Source organism: Elephas maximus, chromosome 12 (genome assembly GCF_024166365.1).
Source record: "Elephas maximus indicus isolate mEleMax1 chromosome 12, mEleMax1 primary haplotype, whole genome shotgun sequence".
NCBI classification, from domain to species: Eukaryota; Metazoa; Chordata; class Mammalia; order Proboscidea; family Elephantidae; genus Elephas; species Elephas maximus.
The window spans coordinates 44,160,206-44,182,958 of record NC_064830.1 but is presented as its reverse complement, the minus strand read 5'-3'; the positions used below and the strand labels follow the sequence as shown (position 1 = coordinate 44,182,958).

General features: G+C 39.6%; 1 protein-coding gene across 1 annotated transcript in view; it reads right to left on the bottom strand.

Moving 5' to 3' along the window:
- Window positions 1–22,753, bottom strand: part of RAB10 (RAB10, member RAS oncogene family) — a 108,688-nt gene that overhangs the window by 25,333 nt on the left and 60,602 nt on the right. Inside the window, exon 2 of the mRNA XM_049902702.1 lies at window positions 20,003–20,063. Coding sequence (XP_049758659.1) covers window positions 20,003–20,063 — 61 coding nt within the window. The remainder of the gene's footprint in view (window positions 1–20,002; window positions 20,064–22,753) is intronic.

Here is a 22,753-nt window from a genome sequence, read left to right as displayed (position 1 = left end):
TGGAACAACTGGATATACGAATGAAGTTGGACCTCATACCGTATACAAAAACTAATTCAAATGAATCATAGACCTAAATCATACAGCTAAAACTATAAAACTCTTAGAAGAAAACCTAGGAGTAAATCTCTGTGACTTCAGAATAGAAAGCGGATTTCTTAGATATAATACCAAAAGCACAAGCAACCAAAGAAAAAGTAGATAAATTAGATTTCATCAAAACAAAAAATTTCTGACACTAACAAGAAAGCGAAAAGACAACCCACACAGAATTGAAGAAAATATCTGCAAATCATATAGCTGATAGAGATACGAATCCAGAATTATAAAGAACACGTACAACTTAATAAAAAGACAATCCAATACAAAAATGGGCAAAGGATTTCAATCGATACTTGCCCAAACGAGATACAGAAATGGCCAATAAGCACATGAAAAGATGTTCAACATCACTAGCCATTTGGGAAATGCAAATCAAAACCACAATGAGACACCACTTCATTCCCACTAGGATGGATATAAAAAAAAGACGAACAGTAACAAGTACTGGTAAAGATGCAAAGCAACTGGAACTCTCATACAGTACTGGGTAGTTATCTAAACTGGCACAGCTGCTTTGCAACAGCCTAGTAGTTCTTCTAAGGTTAAACACAGGGTTATCATTATTACCCAGCAATTCCACTGCTTAAGAAGATACCCACCCAACCAAACCCATAGCCACAGAGTCAATTCCAACTCATAGCAACTCTGAAAAGAAGTGTCCCCTAAAAAGAAGTGCCCCACAGGGTTTCCAAGGCTGTAATCTTTACATAAGCAGATTGCCACATCTTTCTTCCAAGGAGCAGCTGGTGGGTTCAAACCAATGACCTTACAGTTAGCAGCCCAGCGCTTAATGAATGTGCTACCAGAGATCCTTACCTTTTAACATAGCACCAACTTATTAAGAATCATTACAAGAAACAGCATTATGGAGGAGGCGGGGCCAAGACAGTAGAGTAGCCAGACACTTCTGGTGATCCCTCTTATGCCAAAGACCCAAAAACACGAGTGAAACAATTATATATATGACAAGCTAGGAGCCCTGAACATCAAAGGCAAAGTTAGGAAATCACACTGAGAGGGAGGGGGAAGGAGAGGTAGATCAGAAGCGGCAAGGAGTTGACAGACCCGACTTGAGGGGGAACCAGTGCCCCTCAGGCACGATCCCCTGGAGAGACTGCGATGGGGCTGTCGGTAGCATTTGGGACGTGGTTTCCTCAGGGACAGACAGCGAGCTGCGCAGTCTACTCACACCTCCGGAACCAGAGAAGAACAGCACCCTCTGCAAAACCTAAGTACTTGCATTTATTTTACTGCGCCCCCAAGCTGGCTTCAGTGGCTGTTGATTTCCCCGGGCCTGAGATAGGTCCTGCTGCGTGCCCTGAGCCATTCTCCCAGCCTTGGAGAAGGAATAAATTCACAACTGGGGGAAAAGATAATCTGCCAGCTACAATAAGCTAGTGAGCTCAGGACAGAAGTGGCTCCTGTCCAGGCATAAATGGTCTGCGGACCTTTCAACCCTGCATGAACCCGTGTGGGCCCATTTTAGGAGATTAAGCCCTTGTTGGCAGACTGCAACAGTGTATGTGCTTGAGATCTGAATTCAACTGTTTCAGCTGTGTAGGGGACAGGTTGGGTTTTTGATGTCTGACGCCACTTTGCCTATTAAACAGGGTCCTCACCTACCCATATGAGGAGCCTCAGGACTGGTGGCTCCACCCACGTCACCTATCCAGCTGGGGCAGGGGTCCAAGGATAAGTGGTACTTCTCAGTCCTTACAACCAAAAGCATTGGGTCCCCACAGTCCAGCTGCAGAACCCACCAACCTGTGCGCTCTAAGGAACAGGGACGCACTTTCCTCAAAGCCCTTCGGGAGATGGTTGTCAGACCCCTTCCTTGTCCAGAGTGTGACCCCCTGCTGCAACCGGATAGCTGTACCTACACCAATCACCCCTGCCCCTCTAAGACTGCAGGACAGTGCCTGCACCACATACCTGATGACCAACTACCTGGACACCTGAGCTGAATCCATACAAGAAAAGTGAACAGACTCCTAGGCTCATATACCTCATAGGAGCTCTAGCCATCAGGTGACAGGACATTAGAGCTTCAAAGGTGAAAATAATCAAGCTAGCTCACTCAAGCAGCCTATTTGGGCATATCAAAATGAAACAAAGCAAGAAGCTAGGATACAGTAAGCAAATATAAAGTCAATTCATACAATAACTTACAGATGGCTCAGAGACAACAGTCAATATCAAATCACATAAAGCAGCAGACCATGATCGCGTCAACAAGCTCTCTAAGGAATCTTTCGGATGAAGATGTCTTCCTGGAATTTCCAGATGTAGAATAAAGAAGATTAGTATATAGAACTCTTCAAAAGAGCAGGAAGGAGATCAGGCAAAACAGAACAAGCCAGTGAACACACAGATAAAGAAGTTGAAGAAATTGAAAAAGTTATTCAAGAACATAATGAAAAATTTAATAGACTACAAGAATCCATTGAGAGACAGCAATCAGAAATTCAGAAGATTAACAATAAAATTACAGAATTAGACAACTCAATAGAAAGTCAGGAGAGCAGGACTGAAGAACTGGAAGGCAGAACTAGTGAGACTGAAGATAAAACACTAGGCACCAATACATTTGAAGAAAAATCAGATAAAAGAATTTTTTAAAAAATGAAGAAACCCTAAGAATCATGTGGGACTCTATCAAAAGAAATAACCTACGAGTGATTGGAGTACCAGAAGAGGGAGGGCTAACAGAAAATACAGGGAGAATTCTTGAAGATTTGTTGACAGAAAACCTCCCTGATATCTTGAAAGATGAGACGATACCTATCCAAGATGTTCACCGAATCCCACATAAGGAGATCTCAAAAGAAAGTCACGAAGACATATCATAATTAAACTTGGCAAAACCTAAGATAAAGAAGAATTTTAAGAGTGGCTCAGGATAAATGAAAAGTCACCTACAAAGGAGAGTCAGTAAGAAGAAGCTTGGACTACTCGGCAGAAGCTGTACAGGAGGCAGGAAGGCAATGGGATGACTTATATAAAACAATGAAAGAAAAAAATTGCCAGCCAAGAATCATATATCCAGCAAAACTGTCTCTCAAATATGAAGGCAAAATTAGGACATTTCCAGATAAACAGAAGTTTAGAGAATCTGTAAACCAAACCAAAACTACAAGTAATACTAAATGGAGTTCTCTGGTTAGAAAATCAATAATATGAGATATCAACCCAAGACTAGAACACAGGACAGAACAACCAGACATCAACCCAGACAGGGAAATCACTAAAATACATCAAACTTTAAAAAAAAAAAAAAAAAGAACACTCAACACAGGAAAACGGTGTCATTATGTAAAAGATGACAACATTAAAATAAGGGAGGACTAAAAAATGTAGTAATAGATCTCTGTCACGTGCAGAGGAAAAGTCAAAGCAATAATATAAAGATATAAAAATTTGGTTTAAACTTAGAAAAATAGGGGTAAATATTAAGGTAACAACAAAGGAGACTAACAATCCTACTTATCAAAATAAAATACAAGAAAAACAAAGATTCAGCAAAAACAAAATCAATAACAATGAATAAGGAGACAGTATATAACGAAAAACTACTCAGCACAAAAAATTAAGTGGAAAAAAGAAACTGTCGACAACACACAAAAAAAGGCATCAAAATGACAGCACTAAACTCTTACCTACTCATAATTCGCTGAATGTAACTGGACTAAATGCACCAATACAGAGACAGATAGTGGCAGAATGGATAAAAAAACACAATCCATCTATATGCTGCCTACAAGAGATACAATTTAGAGACACAAACAAACAAAAACTCCAAGAATGGGAAAAAATATATCAAGCAAACAATCAAAAAAGAGCAGGAGTGGCAATATTGATTTCTCACAAGACAGACTTTAAAGTTAAATCAACCACAAGGGATAAGGAATGACACTATATAATGATTAAAAGGACAATATACCAGGAGGATAAAACCACATTAAATATTTATGCACCCAATGGCAGGGCTGCAAGATACATAAACTCCAAGAGCATTGAAAAGTATGATAGAGAACTCCACAATAATAGTAGGAGACTTCAAACACCACTTTGGGTGAAGGACAGAACATTCAGAAAGAAGCTCAATAAAGACACGGAAGAGCTAAATGCCACAACCAACCAACTTGACCTCATATACATATACGTAACTCTCCATCCAACAACATCCAAGGATACTTTCTTTTCTAACACACATGGAACATTCTCTAGAATAGACCACATATTAGGTCATAAAGGAAGCCTTAACAGAATCCAAAGCATTGAAATATTACAAAAGATCTCTGACCATAAAGGCATAAAAGCAGAAATAAGTAGCAGGAAAAGAAATCAAACATTTGGAAACTGAACAATACCCTGCTAAAAAACAAATGGGTTATAAAAGACATGAAGGATGGAATAAAGAAATTCATAGAATTCAATAAGAATGAAAACACTTCCTATCAGAACCTTTCGGACACCGCTAAAGCAGTGCTCAGAGGTCAATTTATAGCTATAAATGCACACATCCAAAAAGAAGGGCCGAAATCAAAGAATTATCCTTACGACTTGAATAGAGAGCAACAGGGAAAAAAAAAAAACCCTCAGGCACCAGGAGAAAGCAAATAATAAAAATAAGAGCGGAATTAAATGAAATAGGAGAAAAAAAATTACAAAAGTTAACAAGACCAAAAGCTGGTTCTTTGAAAAAATTAACAAAATCAATAAACCAATGGCCAAAATGACAAAAGAAAAACCGGAGAGGAAGCAAATAACCCAAATAAGAAATGAGATGGGGCACTATCAAAGCCAACTGAAATCAACAGAATCAGATCACTACGAAAAATGGTACTCTAACAAATTTGAAAACCTAGGAGAAATGGACAAATCTCTAGAAACACACTACCTACCTAAACTAACACAGAGGTAAAACAACTAAATAAATCCATAACAAAAGAAGAGATTGAAAAGGTAATTAAAAAACTTCCAACAAATAAAAGCCCTGGCCCTGATGAAATAAATCTAACTACAGATATAAAAGACCTATACAAAGAAAACTACAAGACACTACTACAAGAAAGCAAAAGACACATAAGTGGAAAAACTTACCTTGCTCATGGATAGAAGACTCAACATTGTAAAAGTGTCTACTCTACTGAAAGTGATATATAGATACAACGCAATTCCAACCCAAATTCCAATGACATTTTTTAATGAGATGGAGAAATAAATCACTAACTTCATATGGAAGGGAAAGAGGTCTCAGGTAAGTAAAGCATTTCTGAAAAAGAACAAAGTGGGAGGCTTCATGCTACCTGATTTTAGAACCTATTATACCACCACAGTAGTCAAAACAGCCTGGTACTAGTACAACAATGGATACACAGACCAGTGGAACAGAACTGACAGTGCAGACATAAATTCATCCACATATAAGTAGCTGATATTTTATAGAGGCCGAAAGTCAGTTCAATGGGGAAAAGAGAGTCTCTTTAACAAAGGTGCTGGCATGACCGGATATCCATCCACAAGAAGATGAAACAAGACCCAGACCTCATATCATGACCAAAAACTAACTCAAAATGGATCAAAGACATAATATAAAATCTAAAATGATAAAGATCATGAAAAAAAAATAGGGACAACACTTGGAGCCCTAATACATGACATAAACAGAATATAAAACATTACTAACAATGCACAAACACCAGAAGAGAAATTAGATAACTGGGAGCTCCCAAAAATCAAACACTTATCCTCATCAAAAGACTTCACCAAAAGAGTAAAAAGACTACCTACAGACTGGGAAAAAAAAATTGGCTATAACAAATCCCATCAGCGTCTAAAATCTACAAGATACAGCAGAACCTCAACAACAAAAAGACAAATAACCCAATTAAAAAATGGGCGAAAGATATGAACAGGCACTTCGCTAAAGAAGACATTCAAGCAGCTAACAGATACATGAGAAAGTGCTCACAATCATTAGCCGTTAGAGAAACGCAAATCAAAATTGCAATGAAATTCCATCTCACTCTAACAAGGCTGGCATTAATCCAAAACACAAAATAATAAATGTTCGATAGGTGGTGGAGAGAGTGGAACAACTACATACTGTTGGTGGGAATGTAAGATGGTATAATGATTTTGGAAATCAATTTGGCACTTCCTTAAAAAGCTAGAAATAGAACTACCATATGATCCAGCAAGCCTACTCCTTGGAATACATCCTAGAGAAATAAAAGCCTTTACACGAACAGATATATGCACACCATGTTCACTGCAGCACCGCTTACAATAGCAAAAAGATGGAAGCAACCGAAGTGCCCATCAACAGATGAATGGTTAAATAAATTATGGTATATTCACATAACGGAATGCTAAGCATTGACAAAGAACAATGATGAATCCGTGAAACAATTCATAACATGGAGGAACCCGGGAGGGATTATGCTGAGTGAAATTAGTCAGCTGCAAAAGGACATATGTTGTATAAGAACTCATGAAATAGTTTAAACAGAAGAAAATATTCTTCCATGATTATGGGGGTGGAAAGGGGTATTCATTAATTAAGATAGTAGACAAGAGCTATTTTAGGTGAAGGAAAAGACAACACACAACACAGGGGAGGTCAGCACAACTTGACTAAACCAAAAGCAAGTAAGTTTCCTGAACACTTTGAAGGCCAGAGTAGCAGGGCAGGGGAGTTGTCTGGGGACCATGGTTTCAGGGGACATCTAGGTCAAGTGGCATAACAAAATCTTTTAAAACATTCTGCATCCCACTTTGGTGAATGGCACCTGGGGTCTTAAAATGCTAGCAAGCAAGCATCCAAGATGTATCAATTGGTCTCAACCCAACTAGAGCAAAGGAGAATGAAGAACACCAAAGACACAAGGTATTATGAGCCCAAGAGGCAGAAAGGGCCACATGAACCAGAGACTACATCAGCCTGAGACGAGAAGAACTAGATGGTGCCCGGCTAAAGCCGATGACTGCCCTGACAGGGAACACAACAAAGAATCCCTGATGGAGCAGGTGAGCAGCTGGATGCAGACCTGAAATTCTTGTAAAAAGACCAGACTTAATGGTCTGACTGAGACTGGAAGAACTCCAGAGGTCATGGTTCCCAGACCTTTTGTTAGCCCAAGGCTTGAACCATTCCCTAAGCCAACTCTTCAGACAGGGATTGGACTGGACTGTAAGACAGAAAATGATACTGGTGAGGAGCGAGCTTCTTGGCTCATGTAAGCACGAGACTATGTGGGCAGCTCCTATCTGGAGGGGAGAAAAGAAGGCAGAGGGGGACAGGAGGTAGCTAAAAGGACACAGGGAATACAGGGTAGACAGAAGGAGTGTGCTGTCTCATTAGGGGGAGAGGGACTAGGAGTACACAGTGAGGTATATACAATTTTTGCATGAGAGAGTGAGTTGATTTCACTTAAAGCACAATTAAAAAAAAAAAAGAAACAGCATTATGAAATCTTATTCTGTATTTGTTATAATCTTTTACCCCATAAGTTTGGAAAAGAACAAGGTAATTTATTAGGTAACCCTCCCCTCCTTTCTTTACCCTGGCTGCCAAGAAGTTTAAAGTTAATTTAACAAACTAATCATAGTAACTAAGCTGTCCTTTAGAGAAAGTATATTTGTATCTCCTATTTTTCTCATTTCCAATTTCCTGTTTTATCTTTTATTTATTTTTTTATCATGTACTTGCTTATAAGATATTGTCAATCAAGTATAATTATAAATGATGTCATGAAAAAAAGAATCAAAACTTTGCCTCTTCAAAGTAGTAGAAATAGCCTAGTTCTTTTCTGAACTGGTAGAAAGTATAAATTAACTAAAAATTTTATTCCTTCAGAGAGGGGTTAAAGTCTTCTACTTCAAATTCAGGCTGGAACTGTACTTATCCAGGACAAAGACTGTGGGGGACCTGGGCTACAGCAGTACCTCACAGCTATAGTGCTGGAGGGGCAGAAAACCTTCACTTCCATTTTTGTCATAAGGAATAACCATTTAGAGAGATCTTCCACGGCACTCCACTATGCACACCACCCCAACACTTTCCAGCTATTATATACTTCCTCCTTCCCTGCTCATTCCCATTACACAATTAGCAAATTATATACACACTTCAAATTGATGACTAAACCAAATCTATGACTAAATTCTCCACCACGAAAGAACACACTGAAAAAGAGACTTGTACTTCTGCAAAACCTAAATCAACAGCACCCAGAGAGGGGATTTAATATTATAATGCTGATTAGTTATAAAATCTCAGAGGATTTAGAAATATTAATGCTCCCTCCAAAAAGACCCCCACGTGTCTGTCAGTTTGTCACGCTGTGGGGGCTTGCGTGTTGCTGTGATGCTGGAAGCTATGCTACTGGTATTCAGATACCAGCAGGGTCACCCACGGAGGACAGGTTTCAGCTGAGCTTCCAGACTAAGACAGACTAGGAAGAAGGACCCGGGAGTCTACTTCTGAAAAGCATTAGCCAGTGAAAACCTTATGAACAGCAGCAGAACATAGGCTGATACAGTGCTGGAAAATGAGCCCCCCACGTTGGAAGGCACTCGAAGTAGAGTCGACCTTAATGATGTGGATGGAGTAAAGCTTTCAAGGATCTTCATTTGCTGATGTGACATGACTCAAAATGAGAAGAAACAGCTGCAAACACCTGTTAATAATTGGAACCTGGTATGTATGAAGTATGAATCTAGGAAAATTAGAAATCTTCAAAAATGAAATGGAACTCATCAATATGGATATCCTAGGCATTAGTGAACTGAAATGGACTGGTATTGGCCATTTTGAATCAGATAATCATATAGTCTACTATGCTGGGAATGACAACTTGAAGAGGAATGGTGTTGCCTTCATCGTCAAAAAGAACATTTCAAGATCTATCCTGAAGTACAATGCTGTCAGTGATAGAATAATATGCATATGCCTACAAGGAAGACCAGTTAATACGACTATTATTCAAATATACGCACCAACCACTAGGGCCAAAGATGAAGAAATAGAAGATTTTTATCAGCTGCTGCAGTCTGAAATTGATCGAACATGCAATCAAGGTGCATTGATAATTACTGGTGATTTTAATGCAAAAGAAGAAGGATCAGTGGTTGGAAAATATGACCTTGGTGACAGAAACAATGCCAGAGATAGAATGATAGAATTTTGAAAGATCAACAACTTCTTCATTGCAAATACCTTCTTTCACCAACATAAACGGAGACTATGCACATAGACCTCGCCAGATGGAACACACAGAAATCAAAGAGACTATATCTGAGGAAAGAGACAATGGAAAAGCTCAATATCATCAGTCAGAACAAGGCCAGGGGCTGACTGTGGAACAGACCATCAATTGCTCATATGCAAGTTCAAGCTGAAACTGAAGAAAATCAGAGCAAGTCCACAAGAGCCAAAATATGACCTTGAATATATTCCACCTGAATTTAGAGACCATCTGAAGAACAGATTTGATGCATTGAACACTGGCGACCGAAGACCGGACCAGCTGTAGAATGACATCAAGGATATCATACATGAAGAAAGCAAGAGGTCACTGAAAAGACAGGAAAGAAAGAAAAGACCAAGATGGATGTCAGAGCAGACTCTGAAACTTGCTCTCAAACGTCAAGCAGCTAAAGCAAAAGCAAGAATTGATGAAGTAAAAGAACTGAACAGATTTCAAAGGGCGGCTCAAGAAGACAAAGTATTACAATGACATGTACAAAGAGCTAGAAATGGAAAACCAAAAGGGAAGAACACGCTTGGTGTTTCTCAAGCTGAATGAACTGAAGAAAAAATTGAAGCCTCGAGTTGCAATGGTGAAGGATTCCATGGGGAAAATATTAAACGATGCAGAAAGTATCAAAAGAAGATGGAAGGAATACACAGAGTCACTATACCAAAAACAATCAGTCGATATTCAACCATTTCAAGTAGCAGCATATGATCAGGAACTGATGGTACTGAAGGAAGAAGTCCAAGCTGCTCTGAAGGCATTGGTGAAAAACAAGGCTCCAGGAATCGATGGAATATCAATTGAGATGTTTCAACAAACGGATACAGCGCCGGAGGTGCTCACTCGTCTATGCCAAGAAATATGGAAGACAGCTTCCTGGCCAACTGATTGGAAGAGATCCATATTTATGCCTAGTCCCAAGAAAGGTGATCCAACTGCATGTGGAAATTATAGTACAATATCATTAATATCACACACAAGCAAAATTTTGCTGAAGATCATTCAAAAACGGCTGCAGCAGTATATTGACAGGGAACTGCCAGAAATTCAGGCTGGTTTCAGAAGAAGACGTGCAACCAGGGATATCATTGCTAATGTCAGATGGATCCTGGCTGAAAGCAGAGAATACCAGAAGGATGTTTACCTGTGTTTTATTGACTCTGCAAAGGCATTCGACTGTGTGGATCGTAACAAACTATGGATAATACTGTGAAGAATGGGAATTCCAGAACACTTAATTGTGCTCATGAGGAACCTTTACATAGATCAAGAGGCAGTTGTTTGGACAGAACAAGGGGATACTGATTGGTTTGAAGTCAAGAAAGGTGTGCGCCAGGGTTGTATACTTTCACCATACCTATTCAATCTGTATGCTGAGCAAATAATAAGAGAAGCTCGACTATATGAAGAAGAACGGGGCATCAGGATTGGAGGAAGACTAACAACCTGTGTTATGCAGATGACACAACTCTGCTTGTTGAAAGTGAAGAGGACTTGAAGCACTTACTAATGAAGATCAAAGACCACAGCCTTCAGTATGGATTGCACCTCAACATCAAGAAAGCAAAAATCCTCACAACTGGACCAATGAGCAACATCATGATAAACGGAGAAAAGACTGAAGTTGTCAAGGATTTCATTTTACTTGGATCCACAATCAACAGCCATGGAAGCAGCAGTCAAGAAATCAAAAGACACATTGCATTGGGTAAATCTGCTGCAAAGGACCTCTCTGAAGTGATGAAGAGCAAAGATGTCAACTTGAAGACTAAGGTGCACCTGACCCAAGAATCCATGGTATTTTAAATTGCATCATATGCATGTGAAAGCTGGACGATGAATAAGGAAGACCGAAGAACTGATGCCTCTGAATTGTGGTGTTGGCGAAGAATATTGAATATACCATGGAGTGCCAGAAGAACGAATAAAACTGTCTTGGAGGAAGTACAATCAGAATGCTCCTTAGAAGCAAGGATGGCGAGACAGCGTCTTACATACTTTGGACGTGCTGTCAGGAGGGATCAGTCCCTGGAGAAGCATATCATGCTTGGCAGAGTACAGGGTCAGCGGAAAAGAGGAAGACCCTCAACAAGGTGGACTGACACAGCGGCTGCAACAATGGGTTCAAGCATAATGAGACTATAAGGCTGACATAGGACTGGGGAGTGTTTCGTCCTGTTGTGCACAGGGTCACTATGAGTAGGAGCTGACTCGATGGCACCTAACAACAACAATAACAACTCCGAAAAGAAAGATAATCAATTCTTATGTTCAAAGTTTCTGTTTTGACCCATGGCATACTTCTCCTGACTTTTTTGTCTCTTTTATTCTTCCAGAACCTCTTACTTTTCTTCTTTTTTATATGATCCTCTCACTAAAAAAATTTTTAAGCTTTTTATATGTTTTCATTCATATGTTTCAACATGACTATATCTGCCCACAAAATGACCTGGCTTCTTGACTCCTTGATGTCAAATTATCCTTTTCCTGGGTTCTGCCTGGTTTCTCATTTTACTGGCTCCTGCCAATTGTTAAGGCAATCAACATTTTTTTCAAATCTGAGAACAGGAGCTTCACTTCACTGCTTCAAGGCTAATCAGTGACCCTTTGCCCAGGGTTAAAAATAGCCACAGCTGCTTGTTCATCTGTCCAATTATTTTTAGGTTTGCATACACAGATATTGCCAGGTCTAAAAGCAGCAGGTTGAAGCCAATAAGCAAAACAAAACAAAAAAAAACCGGTGCCGTGGAGTCAATTTTGACTCATGGCCACCCTACGGTAAAACTGCCCATAAGGTTTCCGAGGAGCAACTGGTGGATTTGAACTGCTGACCTTTTGGCTGGCAGACAAGCTCTTAACTACTGCGCCACCAGGGCTTCCCAATAAGCAAACTAAAAAAAAAACCCATTGCCGTTGAGTCGATTCCTACTCACAGTGACCCTACAGGACAGAGCAGAACTACCCCATAGAGTTTCCAAGAGGGCCTGGTGGATCCGAACTGCCAACCTTTTGGCTGGGAGCTGTGGCACTTAAGTACTATGCCACCAAAGGTTTCCCCCATAAGCAAATGCAGGTGTTAAATATCTGAAGAGCAATTAAACAATGTACATGTTCACAATGTCTTACGTCACCATAATATAGGTTTTTCATCCTGTCTTCAAAACCACTCACTTGGTTTTCTTCAGATATTAAAAACATTCCCCAGCCTATGCAGTATGATCAAGTATCTGAAATTATTAGCCAATGGCAGTAGAATTTTCCTTACATAAAATAGTTCCACAGCTGCAATAATGTTACGAAATCCTATTTTTTGCTCACTAGCATATTACAAAAGGAGCAGCACATTCCTAGGAACTAAAATAGCTTATCTCCTTAATTGTTAGTCCTACATGCAGGGCAGAGAGGCTGAGGGCTTCGGCTACTACTATGCAGTTATTTTTAGGCTGGGCACTGGCAGCACTGGGAAAGGCTACAGGCAGCATCAAAGTGAACTGCAGGGCAGAGACCCAAGACTTCATAACTTCGTGTTTTTTGGTAACGTAATGAATTTATTCTCTACTTTATAAATTAGGATGTGAAATTTCACATGCTGAGTTTTATTTTTAACAAGACCTGCATTTCCTCACAGATACACAACTGCTCTACACCCAAAATACCATGAGTTAAAACTATGCTTATCTTCATTAAAAATAAGTTGCAAAAGTAAAAAGCCAAATAGTGCCCTCTTGGAGCTTACACTCCAAAGTGACAAGAACGAACAAGTAAACAAATATATAATCACAGTGGGATAAGTGCTTAATTAATTAATTGTGATACATGCTAGTAAGATAAATAGGGTGGAGTGATGGGGAACGGGTTAAGAAGGACGGAATAATCAAGGAGGTCCTCTTTAAAGAGGTGATGTTTAGATGCATGAAGCAATCAACCAAAGACAATCAGTCAACAAATATTACTGAGCATCTATACTTGCCAGCCTCTGTTCTAAATGCTGGGGACAGAACCATAAATAAGACAGAAGGAGCTCCCATCAACAAGAAGGTTATATTCTAGTGGGCGAACAGTAATAAACACATTTTTAAAATATGCCAAGTTCATAGACTGGAAATGGATTACATATCAACATAAAGAAAACAAAAATCCGCACAACTGAACCAATAAGCAACATGATAAGTGGAGAAAAGACTGACGTCAAGCATTTCATTTTACTTGAATCTACAATCAACATCCATGGAAACAGCAGTTGAGAAATCAAGTGATGCACTGCATTGGGCAAATCTGCTGCAAAAGATTTCTTTAAAGTGTTAAAAAAAAAAAAAAAAAAAAAAGCAATGATCACTTAAAGCACAATAAAAATTATTTTTAAAAAGTGTATTAAAAAAAAAAAAAAAGCAATGAGCCCTGGTGCCACAGTGGTTAAGTGCTTGGTTGCTAACCAAAAGTCACCAGCTACGCTGTGGGAGAAAGTCTGCTTCTGTAAGATTACAGCCTTGGAAACAGTGGCATAACTAGGGTGGTGTCACCCAGTATGGTAACTCATGGTTTACCAGACCTGTACTCCTATACCAGATCACACAAAATCCTTAGTAAAGTGTTAAAAAGCAAAGATGTCACTTTAGGAACTAAGGTGAGCCTGAGCTATGGTGTTTTCAATTGTCTCATATGCATGCGAAAGCTGAACAATGTATAAGGAAGATCAAAGAATTGATGCCTTTGAATTATGGTGTTGGTGAAGAATACTGAAGATACATACCATGGTCTGCCAGAAGAAAGAACAAACCCGTCCTGGAAGAAGTACAACCAGAATGTTCCTTAGAAGCAAGGATGGCAAGACTTCGTCTCACATATTCTGGACATGTTATTAGGAGAAACCAGTCCTTGGAGAAGGGCATCATGCTCGGTAAAATAGAGGTTCAATGAAAAAGAGGAAGACCTTCAATGAGATAGACTCACAGTGGCTGCAACAATGGGCTCAAGCATAACAATGATTGTGAGGATAGCACAGGACCTGGAAGAATTTCGTTCCATTGTAAAGAGGGTTGCTACGAGTTGGAACTGACTCGACAACACCTAACAACAACATACTGAAAAATACTGTGACAAAGATAAACCAAGACAAATGTGATAATGCCCAGAGAGACCCAGCTGCTTTAGCTGGTCATCATGCAAGGTCTCTCTCTCTGAGGATAACACCAAATTGAAAGCAGGCAGAAGGGAAAAAATGTGAAGAAAGGCGCTCCAAACAGAAGGAACGTAAAAGTACAAAAGCCCGGAGATGGGAACATGCTTGGCATGCTCAAGGAAGAGAAAGAGGCCAGAGTGATGAAGCACAGCCGGTGAGAGTAAAAGGTAGGCAGTAGCCAGAACCGGGTAGTTTTCACAGTTTATTTCTGTTGAAATGGGAAGTCTCTGGAATGGAGTGATGCTTCAGAACGTTCAGTCTAGCTACTGTGTGTGTGTGTCCACGGGAGAGGGGAAAACAGGGCATGTACAGTGATCCTAAATTGGAAAAGAGTTTGTCATTTTCACTGACTTGAAAGGGGATCAGCTGGGATGGAGATTATAAATAGAAAGGAGAGAGAATAGCAGGAGGTCAGATCCGAGAGGCAGGCTGAGGTCCTTCATATAAACTGCATTAAGCAATTTAGATTTGGAGTTTGAACTTTCATTTGCAATGCAATAAAAAGCCAAAAGGGTTATAAACAGGGGAAGGAATGACATTCATGATCAGATTTATATTTGAAAAAAGGTTACCCTGGTCGTCACGTGGAAAACGTATTGGTAGAAGGCAAAAAGGGAAGTAAAGAGTCTGTTAGGATGGTAGGAAGCTACTACAATCGTTCAAAGAAGTTATGGTAGCTTGGATTGCAAAGAAGGGAGGGACAATGGAAATGGAGAACTGAATATGGGTTCTAGACATATTTTGGAGACAGAATCAAAAGGACTTGCTAATGAACTGGATATTAAAGGACTGGGAATAATCAAAGACAACTCCCAAATATCTGGCAAGGGCAAGCAAGTGGGTAAATGGTTGATCGTTCACTAGTCAAAACAACACTCTAGTTTCCGATGACTGTGTTGACGTTAAAATTTGCTGCTGGTGCAAGATTCAGATGCTGGCAGACATTACACAAACACACACAGCCAAAAGAGAGGCAGAACTGAAGTAACTCACAATGATTGTTCTCCTGGCACAACCTACTATTCTATGGAAAATGTAGGTAGCAAAAGAGACTATGGTGGAAACTTTCTGCAGATCTGGGATTTAAAAAGCCATGACTAACATGAAAAATGTAATCAATGTCATTGAATTGCAAACGTAGAATTTGTTGTGCTGGCAAATGTTTTGGTGTGTGTATTTTCACCACAATTAAAAAACAAAAAAGCCACAGCTGCTTCTCTCATCAGCCAGAAACTAATTTTAGGCCTAGACGCATATGCCCTGGCCAGAGTAAGACACACCTCCACCCTTATGCAACAAATATATTGAAATTTTCCTGGAAAGAAAAAGGAGTGAAGATCATGGGAGTAAAGAAAAATAACGCCAAACCCTGATGGCGTAGTGGTTAAGTGCTATGTCTGCTAACCAAAAGGTTGGCAGTTCGAATCCACCAAGCGCTCCTTATAAACTCTATGGGGCAGTTCTACTCTGTCCTATAGGATCGCTATGAGTTGGAATCGATTCAATGGCAAGAGTCTGGTTTTTTCGGGGGAGGGAGGGGGGTATGGCACAAACTGAAGGTTTCCAAAACTAATATTCTTCAATTACTGAACAGAAATTTTCGAGAATCAGAATATATCATTTGGACTAGAGAGATATAAAAACCCCTGTGCTTTTTTATTTTAGTAGTGAGTAGAAGCAAGCAAAGAAAGGAGCCCTGGTGGCACAAAGGTTAAGTGCTGGGCTACTAAGCAAAAAGTGGGTAGTACGAACCCACCAGGGGTGCCGCAGGAGAAAAGACCGGGTGAACTGCTCCCCTGAAGATTACAGTCTAGGAAACTCTATGGGGAAGTCCTACTCTGTCACATGGGGCTGCCATGAGTCAAAAATTGCTCCACAGCAACCAACAATAGAAGCAAAGCATTTTGCTTTGAGGACAGTTTTGTATTTCAGTGTATCTTAAGTTGTAAGTAATGGGTTTTTCATGCTAAAAGCTTTTTTGAATTACTATGGCATATCCTTAAAAAAAAAAAAATTTTTTTTTTTTTTTTTATCCTAGATCTCTTAACCTGCAGCTGAAGGGCTTCTTTCTCCTTGGAATGTTAGAAAAGAAACAAAATCAGCTGGCACAATGGAAACTTCTTAAGAACTGTTAATCACAAATCTTAATCAGTCATTTCTTATCTTCACAGGAAAATGAATATTTCAAATTAAGTCAGTTGTGTATGTGAAAACCTAGACTAAATAAAATTTTCCTTTTGAAGTGTTTACCTAACAGGTTCTATTTAAAATGACTAAAAATTAACTCTAGATAAGAGATGTTACCACTTCTTTGCTATACGTTCATTTTACAGGTACTACAATAAAAACTACAGCAGAAATCTTTTTATTCTTCAAGGTCATGCTGGAGAACTTACTGTGCCAAAAGAGCATCTTTTGAGGGGTGATCTCGTTTTAAAAACAAGTGTTGATTATTTGTTACTGTTTACTTCCAAAAGCTGCACATGAATTAAAGTGAGAAGGAAAAGATTTACAAACCCATGAGGTCAAAAAGGAAGTATGCAGAAGAGGAACGGGACAAATTTAGTAGTGTAAAGGTTTTATGTATTAAAGCAGAATATATCTGAAAAAAAATTTTTGTGCACTTTTTTTTTATACACACTCATAAATTCATGTATATGCATTGCAAATCACAAAGTAAAATGTATCTCTTTGCCGTCAAAAATGTTTGAAAATTATTGGCCTAAAGTGTGTACAAAAAAGGATTCAGTTGAGATCAGAGCCAATCAAGGTGGCAGGTCTAAGGAGAGTCTTGGAACACAGGCCACCATATGCAGAGTCAAGGTCCGGCATAATGCATGGGACTTTGGGGGGTGAGGGGGCTGAGGGGAAACTGGCTGAAATTCAAAACAAATAGTTGACAACCTTTCCCATAAGATCAGCTTTAATTATAATGAACCAAAACAGGTACCAGAACCTATAGTTCATGTGCTGAATTATTTCCCAGATAAAATTAGTAAAAATCAATGATTATCAAGTGGATTTTGTTTCAAAGAGAATCACTAGTCTTAGGAAACACTTCAAAACAGGTGAATTTTGTTTAAATTTATATTAAATTTGAAAGATGTTATGGATTAACATTATAACTTCTAATTACACGGTCAGGTAATGAAAACATTCTGGGTAAACACATCTTAATTCTAATTATTAAAATTATTAGCTCCCTTAAAAGGTAATGCTTAGCTTTTTGAAACTGTTTTCGTTTGGATTCTATGACACTGTTCTCGCCTTCATTCTCCTTCTAACTCCCCAAGTACAGCTTTGTAATCTTTGTTGCTAACTTCCTCCTCTGTTCATCTCCTAAAATAAAACACTTTTATTCTTAGGATTCTACGCTCGGAATGGAAGATCCCCAAATAATAACAGCTATGATTTACTGAACATTAACTAGGTACCAGCCAGGCCCTGTTCTACGTGCTTCACATGTACCACTCATCCTCAGACCACCCTGTGATAGGTCCTACTACAGTAAACCTGAGATAACATGAACTCAGATATAAGACAACTAACAAACGGAAAGTGATAGTAACTGGGAAGGCAACAAAGGACCTGACAAACCACACCGTTTACAGGAGGCAGTACAACACATAAGAATGCCATTTTGGAACCTACATTTTGAGCATGTTTGCATCCCACCTGCCACTTACAGGCTGTGAGATCTTGGTTAAATTATTTCAAAGTGCTTCTGTTTCATGATCTATAAAACAAGGATAATGCAAGAGAAAAGAAAACATCTGTGCATACAAAGATGTGTACACGAATATTCACAGCAACTTTATTAACATCCCAAAACTAGAACAATTCCAAAGTTCATCCGCAGATAAACAAATTGTGTACAGCCTAACAATAGACTCTTCCTAAGCAATAAAGTGTAAACAATTATTGATACATATAAAACCACTGATGGTTTTCAATTATGCTGAGTAAAAAAAGCTAGACTTCCCTGTCCCATCCCCTAAAAAAAGATAAAAGGAACACAGCATATGATTTCGTTTATGTAAAGTACTAAATCAAACCAAACCAAACCCACTGCTGTCAAGCTGATTCCAACTCAGAGCAAGCAACCCTGAAGGACAACACGGAACTGTCCCACAGGGTTTCCAAGCTGTTATCTTTATGGAAGCAGACTGCCATATCTTTCTCCTGAAGAGCACTGATGGGTCTGAACCACTGACATCTAGGTTAGCAGCTGGGCGCTTAACCAATGCACCACCAAACCTGTTGCCATCAAGTCGATTCCGATTCATATTGGCTCTACAGGACAGAGTAGAACTGCCCCCATAGGGTTTTTCAAGGAGTGCTGGTGGATTCAAACTACCGATCTTTTGGTTAGCAGCTGAGCTCTTATTTACTGTGCAACCAGGGCTCCAATGTGCCACAAGGGCTCCTTATATAAAGTTATTAGAAAATGAAAACTTATCTATAGTAATAGAAAGCAAATCAGCCGATTCCCTGTGGAATAAGGGCAAAGGAGGGATTACAAAGGTATTACAAGGAGGCCTGAGAAAACTTTTGAGGTGGCATGTCTGTTATCTTGATTGTGGTAATGGTTTTACAAGTTTACTCACATACAGAAACTTACTAAATTGTACACTTTAAATATGTGCAGTTTTTTGTATGTAAGTTATACCTCAATAAAGCGGTTAAAAAAAGAACAACACATTCCTTACAGGATCATTATGAGCATGTAATGCGTTAAAAAAAGAAAACCAAACCCATCGCTGTGGAGTCGGTTCTGACTCATAGCAACCCTACAGGACAGAGTAGAGCTGCCCCATAGAGCTTCCAAGGAGCACCTGGTGGATTCGAGCTGCCAACTTTTTGGTTAGCAGCCGTAACTCTTAACCATTACACCACCAGGGTTTCCACATATGCGTTAAGACACGGTACCCACTGAAAAACACTGCTATTATAATTTTAAATAATCTTGAATACAAATTTTAAACATTTTATTGTACTTCTATGCAGCAAAACCCTATACAAACTGATAAAAAGAATAACACCTATAGAAAGTTACAAACACATTAAAGAAAATAAATATTTCACTTAAGACTTTTTATATTGTGTGTTTGTGGGCAAAACATTGTTCTAAATAAAGGCTTTACATATATTATTTCATGGAACAATCTTTTGAGACAAGTGGCACTATCTCCATTTTACATACAAAGATAAAAGCTCACAGAAAGTACATAATTTGCCCAAGTTCACAAATTAAATATTAAAAAGTAAAACATTCAGCCAGATCTGATGACCTCCAAAGTCCATGGCAATAGCTTTTTTTCTACACTGAAATAATGTCACCTGATTGCTGGCTTTAGAAAGGCAAGTCTCACAGAATCTGAAGAGATGACAAGGGAGAATTTCCAAACCTTCAGGGATCTGATATTCCATTACGTAAGAGTAAATATGCATCACTTACCATATCTGTAGCTTTATCTTCTTCCCTTGTAATTCAACTGTTTTGATCTTAAAGTCTATTCCTACAACACAGAAAAAAAGTAAATTTTTAACAGTGGCGCTGTGGTTGGCTATACTGAAAAGTTTAACTGGGGTAAAAACGTTTATACTTTTTAAAATTTGTTTGTGTTTGTTTGGCTATGGATCATCACTAAGTATGCAATTCTTATTGCATATGGGTCTGATTTTAAACCTGAATACGGGGTATGTGTCCGATTTTAAACCTGAATATAAGATCCTGGATGGCATAAGGAAAGGAGATTTTTACAAATTAGGAAATAAAGTACAGGCATACCTCACTTATTGCACTTCGCAGATACTATGTTTTTTACAAATTGAAGGTTTGTGGAACCCTGTGTCCAACAAGTCTACTGGTGCCATTTTTCCAAGAGCATGTGCTCACTTACTCAAACTTCTTCCTTATCATTTTATCTGTTATGGTAATCTGTGATCAGTGATCTTTGATGTTACTAATGTAATTGTTTTTGGGCACTACAAACCGTGCCCACGTAAGACGGTGAACTTAACTGATAAACACTGTGTGTGTTCTGTCTGACTGCTCCACTGACTGGCCGTGCAGTCCCTCCCCCTGTGACCCCCCCACCCCGTCCCCTCTCTCCCTCTTTTCAGGCCTCCCTATTCCCTGAGACATCACAATACTGAAATTAGGCCAATTAATAACCTTACAATGGCCTCTAAGTGTTCAAGTGAAAGGAAGAGTCACGCACGCCTCTCTCACTTTAAATCAAAAGCTACAAGCGATTAGGCTTCGTAAGGAAGGCATGTGGAAAGCCGAAACAGGTCGAAAGCTAGGCCTCTTGTGCCAAACATTTAGCCATGTTGTCAATGCAAAGGAAAAGTTCTTGAAGGAAATTAAAAGCGCTACTCCAGTAAACACACAAATGACAAGAAAGTGAGACAGGCTTATTGCTGATATGGGGAGTTTTAGTGGCCTGGGTAGATCAAACCAGTCACAACATTCCCTTACGCCAAAGCCTAACGCAGAGCAAGGTCCTAACTCTCTTCAATTCTACGCAGGCTAAGAGAGGTGAGGAAGCTGCAGAAGTTTGAAGCTAGCAGAGGCTGGTTTGTGAGGATTAAGACATTTTCTCCGTAACATAAAAGAGCGAGATGAAGCAACAAGCGCTGATGTAGAAGCTGCAGCAAGTTACCCAGAAGCTCTAGCTAAGAAAACTGATGAAGGCGGCTACACTAGACAACAGATTTTCAGTGTAGATGAAACAGCCTTATATTGGAAGAAGATGCCATCTGGTACTTTCATAGCTAGAGAGAAGTCCATGCCTGGTTTCATATATTCAACGGACAGGCTGACTCTCTTGTTAGGGGCTAATGCAGCTGGTGACTTTAAGTTGAAGCCAGTGCTCATTTACCATTCTGAACATCCTGGGGCCCTTAAGAATTATGCTAAGTCTACTCTGCCTGTGCTCTGTAAATGGAACAACAAAGCCTGGATGACAGCACATCTGTTTACAACATGGTTTACGGAGTATTTTAAGCCCACTGTTGAGACTAAAGGAGTCCTGGTGGCACAGTGGTTAAAGTGCTCAGCTGCTAACCATAAGATTGGCAGTTCAAAACCACCAGCAGCTATGCAGGAGAAAGATGTGGCAGTCTGCTCCCGTAAAGACTACAGCCTTGGAAACCCTATGGGACAGTTCTACTCTCTCCCATACAGTTGCTGAGTCCGAATCGACTCAAAGGGAATGGATTTGGTTGAGACCTACTGCTCAGAAGGAAAGATTCCTTTCTGACAATGCACATGATCACCCAAGAGCTCTGATGAAGATGTACAAAAGAGATTAATGTTGTTTCATGCATGCTAACACAACATCCATTCTACAACCAATCTAACAGGAAAAAAAAAGATATAAACACAAACGGTAATGTCTGGGAAGGGTCTTGGTGCAGACTTTCCATGCCCCCAGGGGACACTCTTACCCTCTGGAGAAGAGATGTTGCCTCTCTCCACCCAGGAAGATTCAGTGAGCCTTGTCTTCTAATGCCTTTTCCTAGCCTCACCCTGTGGCCATGACAGATGTCATTATGCCTCCCAAAGCTCAGTCAGCATCAGGCCCCCCAGGTGATCTCTCTTGGTCTGGTCAGCCCCCATTTACTAGCCTCAAGTGTGGTTAAGCTCTCAAGAAACAGGACCAAAGGGCAAACTGTTTACTGCAAAAGAGTCCCACACCTCATACTCAGAAACAACTACAGCCTTTGTAAAAGAAAAAAAAAAAGAAGCCGTCACCATCCAGTTGATTCCGACTCACAGAAACCCTACGGGACAGAGTAGAAATGCCTTATTAAGGTCTCCAAGGATGAGCTGGTGGATTCAAACTACTGCTGACCTTTTGGTTAGCAGCTGAGCTCTTAACCACTGCATCACCTGGGCTCCTCAGTAAATAGTCACCTAGAAAAAACTCGTTAGCAAAGAGAGACCATAAAGACTTGTGCCTGGTTCTGGTTTGAGGATTCAAATTTACATAAAAACTTGTACTGGGCTGTGAACAGCAAATGTAGTAACTGGAGATATAAATCCTTTTACCAGATTGTACAGGACTCCCAGCAATAAAGCCCTATCGAATATTACCTTCCTGTGGCGTAGTGGTTAAGTGCTACGGCAGCTAATCAAAAGGTCAGCAGTTCAGATCCACCAGGCACTCCTTGGAAACCCTATGGGGCAGTTCTACTCTGT